This window comes from Felis catus, chromosome D4, assembly GCF_018350175.1.
Source record: "Felis catus isolate Fca126 chromosome D4, F.catus_Fca126_mat1.0, whole genome shotgun sequence".
NCBI classification, from domain to species: domain Eukaryota; kingdom Metazoa; phylum Chordata; class Mammalia; order Carnivora; family Felidae; genus Felis; species Felis catus.
This window is the reverse complement of record NC_058380.1, coordinates 11,572,599-11,585,247: the sequence shown is the minus strand read 5'-3', so window position 1 is coordinate 11,585,247 and position 12,649 is coordinate 11,572,599. Positions and strand designations below refer to the sequence as shown.

The 12,649-nt window shown below is 45.3% G+C and overlaps 1 protein-coding gene across 10 annotated transcripts in view; it reads right to left on the bottom strand.

The window, feature by feature from the left end:
• The window catches only part of PIP5K1B (phosphatidylinositol-4-phosphate 5-kinase type 1 beta), a 317,417-nt gene that overhangs the window by 108,512 nt on the left and 196,256 nt on the right, over positions 1-12,649 (bottom strand). For all 10 annotated transcript variants that reach the window (XM_045043289.1, XM_019815741.3, XM_045043291.1 and 7 more), the window contains one exon: positions 8,956-9,255. In XM_045043289.1, the coding sequence (XP_044899224.1) occupies positions 8,956-9,255 (300 nt within the window). The remainder of the gene's footprint in view (positions 1-8,955; positions 9,256-12,649) is intronic.

The following is a 12,649-nucleotide window of genomic DNA, read 5'->3' as shown; positions in this document are numbered from 1 at the left end:
TGGAATCCACAACCGGATCCACACTGGCCAACCTCAAAGGCTTTCCAGACCCATCTTCAAAGGCAGAGTTGCTACGGTCATGTCCCCCTGAGGTCACTTCCCCTTCCGGCTGTGGCTCTCCTCGGGCTTCCCAGGATTCCCAGTGGGGACATTTCCTTCACTCTCCTTCCTCCCCTCGGATATTTTGTGAGTCCTTCCATCCGGGAACCTACCTTGACCTTACCTCTACATTTACGGTCAACTAGAAAATCAAAGACAGGCAGGTTCTTTGCACACCCGAGCAGAAAACCCTAATATATTAGACATGGCAGCATTCCATTTCATAAGCCCAAGGACTTCTGCTTCTGTTAAGTTGAACTGTTATATATTTCTATTTCTGCGTGACAAGTTACTTAAAACGAAAGCTGGTTAGGCACAGAACCACCACCGCCGTATGTCGGGGAGACTTAAATTCTCTCGTTTTAGGTGATCTTTCAGGCAAAGGAAAAGGAGTTTACGTAGGGGCGAGGAAGATGCTTTCAGCCTCCCATTTTTCTTCTGTAGAAATTTTTACAAGGCTCCATTTGGTTTGAAGGGAGGGTAAAAACAAACACTGGCTTGAAAATCATGCCATTTCTGCTGGCAGTCGAGGAGCATTCTTGAAAGCTGCTCACGCAGGACCCAACAGCACATCGAAAGCCTCGTCTCCCTCCCCACAGGAGGCGAAAAACAATCTTTGTCAAACCATCTACTTCGCTGTAACTGTCACGTTTCTCAGAAAGAAGTCCTACTCTGCAGTCAATCGGATTTGACGCACAGGCATGTCGGTAACAGTTGGGAGGTGTTAACGGGCTTGATTCCACTTTCCATTAAACTTTTAAAATTAAATGTTTGGGTTCCTGATTTTATTTTGTGTTCTTCGGTCACTGTTCTCCTCGCTCCCTCCTTTGGTGAAGAAGGTCGCACGTTAACCCACTGCCCTGTCCAAACCGAGTTCTCTGCGTTCGTAGCGTCTTTTCTCTACAGCACCTTTCCCACCAGCTCTGCGTCGGAGCGGGAAAACTGTCACCGTGCACTTGAAGCCCACCCTCTTCAAACCCGTGGTGGGACTTACGGTTTTCATTTTAGCAGATGTTCCCCTTTGGTACCTAGAGGCTCCTTATGGAGAGCACACTGGTAAGAGGTCCTGGGTCTGGAGTCAGAGATGCCTGTGTGTGAGCTGGGACCCAGCATGTGAGCTCTGGGGACCCGGGAGGTGTCACCTGTCCCGCATCTCCATTTCTCCGTATCAGAAAGGGAATCATGGCACTCACTTATGCCACAGGGCCATGGGGAGGCTCGACGAGAACCCACCTATAATTAATACGAAGCAAGTCCACAATCAATGTCAACTGGTCCAACCTGCGGACGCAATGAGCCTTGAAAATGGCTTGAAATCCAGGAGATAGGATGTCAAGTACCGTATCCCGTGCATGTGTTTTCGGATTATGTATTATGGATGATGTGTTCTAAAGGCTCAGCTACTTCAGTATCTGCACGTTGCATCTAAGATGGGACCCTGCCTCCACCAAAAACTGGAGCAGCTGGTTTTGCCAAGTATTGAGAATTATTTGTCTGGCTCAAGGTGAGGTACCCCCAAGTTGGCAGAAAGTCAAGAACAGCTAGAGAAGAAAAGCAATACAATGCAATGACTTCTGTGGCTTCCCCAGAACTCTCTCGTACTGACCATTTCCCCCCTTCTCCCGCTGCCAACAGAAGCTCCATGCCATCATCCACCTGCATCGTGGCGGACCTGGGGCCACCAGCAAAAGCCTGAGCAGACATCAACCCTTTCCGGGGCTGATGAGCAGGTGTGGTATTGTCTTAAATTGGGACATCAGGCACCACCCTCAAGAAACTGTTATCTCTAAGGCTTTCCCAAAAGACCAACATGGGGCCAAGTGCTGTTTTGTTAAGTGGTTTAAGGTTAACAAAACGAAGTCATACAGCTCCTGTTCTCCTAAAGGGCAGATTTTAGCGGGCAAACATTAAACACATACCGAAGCAATTACAGAATAATTGAGAAATACCCATGGCTAGCGCATAGATCTAGATGAAGTCCTGTGAGCATTCAAAGTCTCAGAGAAAGGCTTATCACTAGAAACACACGTGGCCAAGTCCTGTGCCTCAGGCTCCCCTTCATAGGAAACCCTACTGATCAACCACTCAACTTAACCGTAAGTTTTTCAGCTTCCTTTTTTGCCACTGTTCCCCGCATCTCCGAACGGCCTCATTGGGTTTATCTTTTGTTTTGCCGGAGCATATACTCAAGCAATTCTTAAACGAGAGACTTAAACACACACCTACCAGAATAGCTAACATAAAAAAATACGGAAGACAGCGAACGCAGGAGAGGATGAAAAGAAATGAGATCACACGCTGCTGGTGGGGATGTAAAAGGGTAGAGGCTCTCTGGGAAAGAGCATGGCAGTTCCTTACAAAAGTGAACCCGTGCTTACCACGTGACACAGCAGATGCACGGGGCACTTCTGCCGGAGAAATGAATAACGCTTATGTAAAAACCTGCAAGCGAATGTTCACGGTGTCTGTTTTTTTTGTTGTTTGTTTTTTGTTTCTTTTTTTTGCAATAATCAAACACTAGAGAAAAACCCCAGCTTCTTCAGCAGGTGAATGGTTAAACGGCGGTATATCCGCACCATGAAACATCACTCAGCAGTGAAAAGGGGCAACTATCGATATACACAGTAACTTGGATGGATATGCGGAGTGAGAAAAGCCAATCTCGGAAGTTACATCCTGGATGACTTCACTTACGTGGCATTCTTGAAAGAACAAAATTATGGAGAGAGAAAACAGATTGGCGGTTGCAAGGGGTTGGGAGGGGTTGGGGGAGGGCGGTGGCTCCAGTTATATCTAAAAGGGTAGCAGGAGGGATCTCTGTGAAGGAACCTTTCCGTACTTAACTGTGGCCGTTAAGTCAATCTATATATGCACAGAATTACATAAAACCACATACACATATGCCCACCTACAGATACACGCAAGAGTGCATATGAAACTAGTAACATCTGAAGAAGGTCAGTGGACAGAACCAATGTCAACTTCCTGGTTTTGATGTTACACTAAGGTCATACAAGACGTTACCACTGGGGAAACCGGGTGGGGAGTATACGCGATCTCTCTGTGTTATTTTTTCCAACTACTTGTGAATGTACAATTATCTCAAAGTAAAAATTTCTGTAAAAGAGGGTTTATAAGTAGAAACCTTTTTTAAGTCCCTGAGAACGTGATAATGTCTTTATTCTCACAAGGAAATCTGGCTTGGCCAGGCACAGACATCTAGGTCCAAAATTTTTTTCTCTGACACCAGAGCGTGGAAGGCACTCTTCTACTATTTCCCAGGGACGTTTATGATTCTTTCCAGCTCAAACAATCTTTGATTCTAGGAGTTGGTTTTATTTATTTGTTCACCAACGTTGACTTTGCCTTGTGTTTATATTGCAATGCTATCAAAACAATAATAGCATACAGAGCAAAACTTATAATCTAAAACAATGGAGCAAATCCAATACATCATGGGATTAGAGTGTTTGTAAAACATAATTTGAAAGACGGTGACTTTATTTATGCCTTTTTTTGGGCAAGTAATCTTTCAAGAAATGGTACAGAGATGTGGAGTTGGTGATATTCCTGTACCTAACAAAAATAAGGTCTTTATATAAGACCATATGTATATGTGTGTGTGTGTATATATATATATGTATACACATATATATACACATATACGTACATGTATATGTATATATACATATATTCCTTCTTATATAGTTCTTCTTATATATATGAGGAATAAGCATTTTTTCCTTTTTTACTTGAAACAAAATTTTTTACTGAAAATATTTTTTAATGTTTATTTACTTTTGAGAGACAGACACAGAATATGAGCAGGGGAGAGGCAGAAAGAGAGGGAGACACCGAGACTGAAGCAGGCTCCAGGCTCTGAGCTGTCGGCACAGAGCCCGACGCGGGGGTCGAACTCACGGACTGGGAGATCATGACCTGAACTGAAGTCAGACGCTCCACTGACTCAAGCCACCCAGGTGTCCCAGCATTTTTTCCTCTTTAATGATAACTGGGAAGGTGACTGATACAAAAAAGAAAGAAAAAAACCTGTGTACCCGAAGTGTAAAATCTTAATGCTGAACAAAATTACAGCTGGGGGGTAAGCACTAGCCATAATGCGAAACTAAGTAGTATAGAAAATAAGCTACTTGGTAACCCAGGGCAAACGTGCCCATAGCTGAAAAGAACCTGATTTGCAAATTTAGACCCACACATAGTTAGATGGATCCCACTCTGCACATCAAGAAGTCTCAGTATTCTTAAGACTGGCTTCGTTAAATTCTGAAAACCTATTAATATTTATGGTGACAGCCATTTGTGTGAAAACAGAAAATTGGTGCCACACTATCTAAAAATCAATAACTCTGCCGCTCAACAAAAAATGACAATAAATGTAAAGTAAGTCATTTGGGTCATTAATGACCAAGACTGTGCCTGATAGGACTCCCACTTGAAGGAATCAGAAATATTTGGATTATAAACCCAAGTTCTCACTAACATACTTGGCAACAATGTCATTTCCCCAGAGTTATCGATAAATACTGTAGGATGTAATAATTTATCAAGTTAATTAAACGATATGGGACTCTTTAGATTTTTCATAGAGAGGCTATGCCAGAGAAGAAATAATTATAGTAAATTAAAAATGAAGATAAAAATAGTTCCTAATTATTCTTCCAAAATGAACACATAAACTTCGATTCAAAAGGGTTTTTTACATTATCTTGCAATAGGTGCTGAGTGTATACAATAAGCCAGGTAATGCACCTGCAGAGAAATATAAGGAATGATTTCTCAAAAGCTGTGGCCTTTGAGACAGTGACAGTCTAGCTGGGCAGATCAGGTATACACCTAAAGGAGACAGGGGCCAGTATTAAAGTCTAATGACTTCTCCAATATTGTTCCTATGAAAAAACAATTCAAAGAGAAATACACTTTTATTATACAAAGGGCTTCATACAGGGACACTCGGTACCTTGACTGGGATTCGAAATGGAGATCATGTGCTTTATCACATTACAATCTCCGTGACCACAGGGCGGCCACGTCAGTGAAAGTGGAGATTTCCTCCTCCACAAGCAGCACTCAAAACTCAGCGAGACACACAGAAGTCACCGAAGGCCGCTTTTTCTTGGGAGATGTAACCTAAATGTGTCTCTCTGTCATCACGTAGTTTACTGTGCTTATTCCTTTGTTCAAATACGTATCTCAGTAAACATTTACTAAGCGCCGGGCAATGGAGCTACAAAGACAGATGAAGGTGTGATTCTCAAGCTCACGGACCTGCATGTGAATAAATAAAACAGTGCATTAAACGCCACAAAAGATGTGAATCCGGGGTGCCTGGGGAGCCACAGCATGGTGGTCTCAGAGCAAGTGAGGGCGGCGGTCCTGAGGGGGCAGGTGAGGGAGAAAGGTGAAGGAAAGCGGGGAGGGAGAGCCCAGCAGAGAGAGGCACGCAGGAAAAGGCCAGAACCTTCACAGAACGTGTCCAGGAGGTGGGAAAGGCTGCGGAAGGAAGGGGCTCTGCATGGAGGTGAGAGAAGGCTCAGAAGGAGAAGCATCCGGAGAAGGTGGCCGGGGCCAGAGGGGGAAGGATGGGAATGGCCCAAGCTAGGAAGAGTGGGCTTTGGTGCACAGGCAGGTGGTCCTGTGAATCACTGTGGCAGCAGCACTTGGATGTGGTGGAAGAGAGAGATCTTGAAAAGGAGTAAGGAGGCTACTGCAAAACTCCCAGCAATGAGCCGTCGGGGTCTCAAAAAAGGTCACGGCTGTGCAGAAAAGGGGGGGGGGCAAGATCCAAGACTTAGAAGGCAGACTGGACGGGACATGGTGACTTACTGAGTCCAGAGAAAGAATTGCCTCTTGGCTTACATCGCATGGGGATGGTTTGAATAAATCCTACTTCCTGTTTTCGACAGCAAGTGACCTACGGTGTCCTGATGGTACTCTGCTATCACGACTCAGATCCCGGGTCAAGCTCACTTACGGGTGCTGAGGGCTGTCACAACAGGCACAGAGTGAGGCCCAGGGAGAGGAAATGCTTCCAGAAAGGGGATTATTCACATGTCCATGTTCCCCAGACACCGCCAGTAAGGAACAGCAACATGGAGACTGGGGAGGACCCAGGATGGGGATCCCCTGCCCTTTGGGGAAGAATCTTTGTCTCAACCGTACGGACAGATGAAGTCCACTCGGTTTTTCTGGAAGAGCTCCGAGGCTAAGGTGCTGTGCGGAGGGGCCAGCCAGGGATGGGCCATCCCAGGGGGGCAGGCTTACCGACGAGGGCCCGAGCTCAGACTGGGGAAGCCGGGAATCGGGGAAGGAGACTGTGGGGAGCAGGGCACAACAGGCCCAGGCCGTGCTGGGTCCACGAACCACGCAGGGGTCTTCTGGCCGGTGCTCAGGCAAGGGAAATGGAATCCTGGGGACAAGGGGGTAAGCCAAAAACTGAAAGAAGTGGAATGGGCAGGAAGCGAGAGGTCAGCACGAGGTCAGGAGGCTTCTCGTGTCTGCCTGGGAAGGGCTGGCCCTTCCGAGGAGGACCTGATGACACAGAGAGAGGGAGAGGACCGTGCCTGGCTCTGGCACGGGGACTCAGCCTTCGGGGAGGCGGGTGGGTTGTGATGGGCTCCAGGGGTCGCAGGAACTGGGGAGCGGATGGGCATTTTTCTGGGGAGACGGTTCACAGCTTTCGTCCATTTTGCCAAGCGGCCTGCGACTGCTACACCTCGAGACCCACCAGTCTGGAAATGCGCCTGGGCTCCCCAAGGCAGCTCTGCTCGGGGAGCCAGGGGCTGACTCCAGATCACAAAGGTCGTGGTCATGGTCAAGGGAGATCATGCAAGGGACTCAGGTTCCCTCACAGCGAGGCATTTAAAGGCTCCCACACCAGCCTGAGCAAAGCCTTTCTGGAGATGAGTGTTGTGTATCGTTTAAAGAAGTTCCACAGTCTGAGTCAGGGTCAAGACCCAAGGGGGTGGAGGGGAGGAAGCTGGCTTCAGGACCTCTTCACTGGCCTTCCTTAAAACAACAAATCTTCCAAAAATAAAAAATAAAGAAGCCAATCTCCAGGGTCTCATTCCTGATGAAGAGACATGTTTGACTTCGTCCTGTCAGTACCGGGCTCAGGAAACATTAATAAACAGCAAGTCTGGTGCAACGGCTCTTTTGCATTTGACTCCCCACCCCCCTGCCTTTTTTTTTTTTTTTTTTTTGGCATAGGAACCTGTGGTTTTAGAAGACACACAAAAAAATGGCTTTCCATATTAAAGAGGCAAGAAGCACACAGGCATACAAAGAGAAAGAAAATCTAAAATTGGAGAGGCTTGTACTAAACTCTAGGGAACGGAGAGTCACTTTTCACCCACATCCTGTGAGGGCAGAGAAAGCACAGGAAAAGGTTTCTACTCAAACGTGTGTGTGTGTGTGTGTGTGCGCGCGCGTGCACGTTGGTTTTTCTTTTTTAAAGAAAAACATGAATCATTCATATCCACCCAGATAGCTGAATAGCTCAGCTGGACGTTTTTGTTGTTGTTGTTGTTGGTTTGCTTTAGTTCCCTTGACTTGTGAAAAGATAATGAAAAACAAAAACTCCTTACAGCGAGCCATTACGTGTCAATTGTGAACAGCGCATACTTTGTACCCAAGGAGGTGTGGGCGCCGCCCCTGACTTGCTAAGTAACGCTGGGCAGGTTGCTTGCCCTCTTTAAGAGCCTGATGATTCACCAGTTAAAATGGGAATGAGAATGGTTACCAACTTCAAACGGATGCTGAGAAAATGAAAGGAAACGTACATCAAAAAATCCTAGGCTAGTCTGGTGCACTGGGCATTAAGAATAGGAGCTGTGGAGTAACTTCGCTGTCAATGACACGGCCCACTCAATGACATACCTTTGCGCATCGTCATATACATCCTAACAGGTAGAAAGAAACGACCCATAAATAGTAGGACTGTGTTTCTCAGCAAGGATTCACCCCCCCCACCCCGGTGCACCAACGTGGGTCGTCTGTCCAGGGCCACACAAGGTCCGGAAAGCCACAGTCTGGAAGACACAGCTCATACGTCCCAGAAGCCTATCCACTCCTAGAGAAAGCCCTGGCCACCTCCGCTATGCCCAACTTAGCTTGGAGCTAGACGGTATTCCCAAGTTCACCGGGGGCACAAAACGCTCTGAGAACGTGTTCATCAGATGATCATCCTTCTTCAGAAGCCATCACAGTTCCACTTCCATCATTTTCTCCAAGGGAACCTTTACCTACTTTCTGTAAATTCACCCTATCAGGAAAAATCTCTCCCAGGTTTTGGGTCTTGTTATTTTATTCCTAAGAGTGGCAGGCTGAGGGACTATGAATTCCTCCTTCCTTTTGACAATCCCGCAGGCAAAGTTTCCACGTTATGGTCTTTGCTCTAAGTGTTGGGACTCATTCACGATGGCCCAAAATAATTTCAGCAAGCGTACTGCACCCACACCAAGTATCCAGGGAACTTCTCTCCCCGGTTGGAATGTTACCTGTGCCAAGGTTTGTATATGGCTTTTCTTGCTAATCACTGCATTACACCCAATTCCTTTTCCCTCCGGTTTAACCACAGGGGAAGATGGAAAGCAAAGAAAAAAAAAATTCTTGTTTAATTTTATCAAAGAAAGCTGACTTCGCTTTTTACTAAAATTCATAGACACTCCTAGACAATTCCCTTATCGTCCACCAATTCCTTCAACATCAAGGAAGCATGGATGGGCACTGGGATTGTTAACAAAGGGATTCCACACGTCTGTTCTGGACATTCCTTACCAAGGTGACATTATCACAGATGCCTTTCCCAGGGCAATCCCGGCAATGGTATTTCCTTACCCGGCAGTCTCTCTGAAGTGTTTTCATGAGCGCGTTGTAAGTTTCTGTGTCAAAATATAACCCTTCGTGCATGTCCTGCAGGAAATCCAAGTCCTTGAAGGTGGGGTTGGATTTCTCCCTCTCTTTTCGGGAAGCTCTTCGCTTGTACGTGGAGCCTTTCAGGTCATACGTGAAGTGCATTCTCATGGAGCGCGGTAAGACGTTGTTCATTACCACGATCCTGATGTTAATGCCCCCCGATTGCATGCAGTACAGTCCGTAAAATTTTGGCAAAAGAGTCCTTGGATTCTGGTTCAAATTCTAAAAAGAGAAAAAGGGAAAAAAATGTTTTAAATCTCCAATTTTCATAAAATAATGCTCCATCAAATATGTGCTTTTGTTCAATATGATAATGAAAAATGGAACGTGGTTATCTTTATTAAAGGCCATAACTAGAGGCGCCTGGGTGGCTCAGTCGGGTGAGCCTCTGACTTCAGCTCAGGTCATGATCTCGCGGTTCGTGAGTTCGAGCCCCGCGTCGGGCTCTGGGCTGACAGCTCAGAGCCTGGAGCTTGCTTCAGGTTCGATGTCTTCCTCTCTCTTTGACCCTCCCCCGCTCCCACTCTGTTTCTCTCTCTCAAAAATAAATAAACTTTAAAGGCCATTACTAAAATATTGCTATTTCTGATCTGGCTCTTAAGGTGGTTCACTGGAACAGTAACTTGATCATTCTAAACCCATGGTATTAAAAGTGGCTGAACTGAAAACAGAGTGTCCCAAATGAGACCCAACTCAAAAGAGGGAAAGAATGGATTAGAGCCATGTGTGACTATGCTCTAAAGGAGCTAAAAAGAAAACTCATTGCTGGGATCTAAAAGATGAGCACTTAAAATTTTGATAGCTCCTGAAAAAGTGTCTTCCAAAAAATGGGTAGACCAATACACAAAGTCACACTTTGTTAGACCATCTGTTTCTTGTCACTCGTCACCAGGGCCACAAAGTATCAAGCTTTAAAGGCTCTGTAAGCATGATCATTAAAAAACGGACACTTGTTCTCTGAAAAATGGGAATACCATGGATTATTAGAGAAATGTAACATTTTAATGTTATTTCTGGCCATTTCGAAAAGAATGATGCATTAATATCCTTTGCCTGCTTTTCTGTAGTTTTGGGTTATTGTTGGGAGTTTCTCAGTATATTCTGAATATTTAGCATTTTCCTATTCTCTACAGGGCAAATATTTTCTTCCAGTCATGTTATCTTTTCTACTATTAAGAAATACATGCCTATTTTTAGTGTTTCACTTTAAAAGTAGGCGAGAAATTAAGAAGTTTGCTGGAGGGCATTTATGTCACGAAGTTTCCCTACTACCCCTGATCCTTCTTCCAATTCCCAACTTTCAAAAAAAAGTTTTTTAAAAACATTTATTTATTTTTGAGAGACAGAGACACAGTCTGAGTAAGGGAGGGGCAGAGAGAGAGGGAGACACAGAATACAAAGCAGGCTCCAGGCTGCTGTCAGCACAGAGCCCGACATGGGGCTTGAACCCAAGAACTGTGAGATCATGACCTGAGCCAAAGTCAGACCCTCAACCAATGAGTCATGCAGGTGCCCCCCCCCCCGCCAATTCCCAACTTTTATATACATTCCTATATATTTGTTATACAGATGTTATACCCCAAGCTTATAATTTCTTCTAGTTTCTTCCAAATTTTTACTAGTTTTGGTCATTTACATTTGGTTTTTACTCCATATGGAATTATTTCGTGTGTGTGTGTGTGTGTGTGTGTGTGTGTGTGTGTATGTGTGTGTGTGAAAGATCTGAAAATAGGAATTATCTGACTCAATTGATCTATTTGTCTAGAACTACACTAATTCCACATCTTTAATATTAGTGCAGGTTTATAGATTTTTTTGGTATATGTTCTGGCAGGTCCACCATTTTAATTCTTATCAAAACTATGATAAGGTTGTCTGTTCTTACAACCTTCCCCTTCCACCGTTTATTTTTTTAAATGCTCTTAAAACGATATTTGTTTCCACTTTCTTCTGTTTGTTTTGCCTTCATTTTCAAATGAATCAGTTCAGGGAAAAATCCCACTGGCATTTTTTTTTTTTAAACACAGACTTAGTTCACTTTGTTTTCCTTGTATAAAACTATGTGGCGAACACAAGTGGAGCCTGGGTCTTCTGCACGGAGACTCTGGTGTGGGCTTCCCAAGATGGTCAGTGAATTCCTGATAGGGAGACTTGATGAACAGTCTCTTTCCAGAGGTGGGGAAGAGACAGGTGTAGGTCTTGGGAATCAAAAGTGGCCTTAGTGAAGTTGCCTGGGGGGCAGGGCAGACCCTGGCTAGCGTGTAGCAGGCGTCAGTACTGTCATCGTCCGTATCTTCTTGGGCTCGGGGACGGAGACAGTGCCAGTGCCCCTGGGGTCGAGGATGAAGCGCATCAGCACAGAGCCACAGCGGCTGGTCACCCCGCACGGGACAGTGTGGGGCTTGACGACCTTGTCCCCCGAGTCACCTCACCACACAGGTCCCTGGAAAGTTTGGCAGGGATCACGGCCTCACGGTCGGCACTGGCTACCTCCCTGGAGCACTTAACACCCAGACCGACGTGTCCATTGTCCTCTCCGATGGCCACAAATGCCTAGAACCTGGTCTGCTGGCCAGCACGGGTTTGCTTTTGCAGCAGCATATTCTTCAAAAGTTCCTCCTTGAGGGACACCCCCAGGAAAAAGTCCGTGATCTCAGATTCCTTGATGGGCAGGGAGAAGAGACAGATCGTCTCCAGATCTTCATGTCCTTGACCAGGTGGCCCAGCTTGGTGACCGGGATCCACTCCTTGTCCTCGACCCCCACAGAAGCCACCGTGGTCTCCCATTCCAGGGCCCCCAGACCCCCCCGGCTCATCGGCAGCACCGGGGTCAGCTGACACACGGTGTTTTCTCAAAGAAGCCCTCATGATTGCAATTAGACTGGATTTCTAAACTGATGAGGGAGAACTGAAATCTTTACAATACGGAGTTCAGGAACGACGCGTGTCTCTTTACTTCCGAACTTTGTATGTCTTTGAATAACAATTTGTAGTTTCTTTCATATTGATCTTATATATTTGTTTTTACAGATGCAAGCATTTTAGAGTTCTTATTACAAAAATTCTTTTGGGGGAGGCACCTGGGTGGCTCAGGCAGTTAAGCGTCGGACTGTTGATCTCGGCTCAGGTCATGATCTCATAGTTTGGGAGCTCAAGCCCAAAGTTGGGCTCTGTGCTGACAGCGTGGAGCCTACTTGAGGTTCTCTTTCTCTCTCTCTCTCTCTCTCTCTGTCCCTCCCCTGCTCATGCTCACTTTCTCTCAAAGCAAATAAACAAACTTAAAAAAATTCTTTTGGGGTTATTGTTTACACATTATAGTTCTTACTATAACTTGATTTCCTTATCAGAATTATAGTATGCTTTCATTTATTTGTATCTTTATTCTTCTCATCATGTTCACTACAAGTTCCTGTTGTCATACACAGGCTCTCATTTTTTTCCTTGTATTCTCCTACTCTGTATGATCTGCATAACGGAACACAATGGAGGGTGTAGACATATCTTAAATCCTGCAAATCTGGACTCTCATTATCCCTAGAAACTGCTGGCTAATTTTCTTGAAGTTTTGTTCCTTTTTTTAAAATGTTTATTTATTTTTGAGAGACAGAGAGAGACA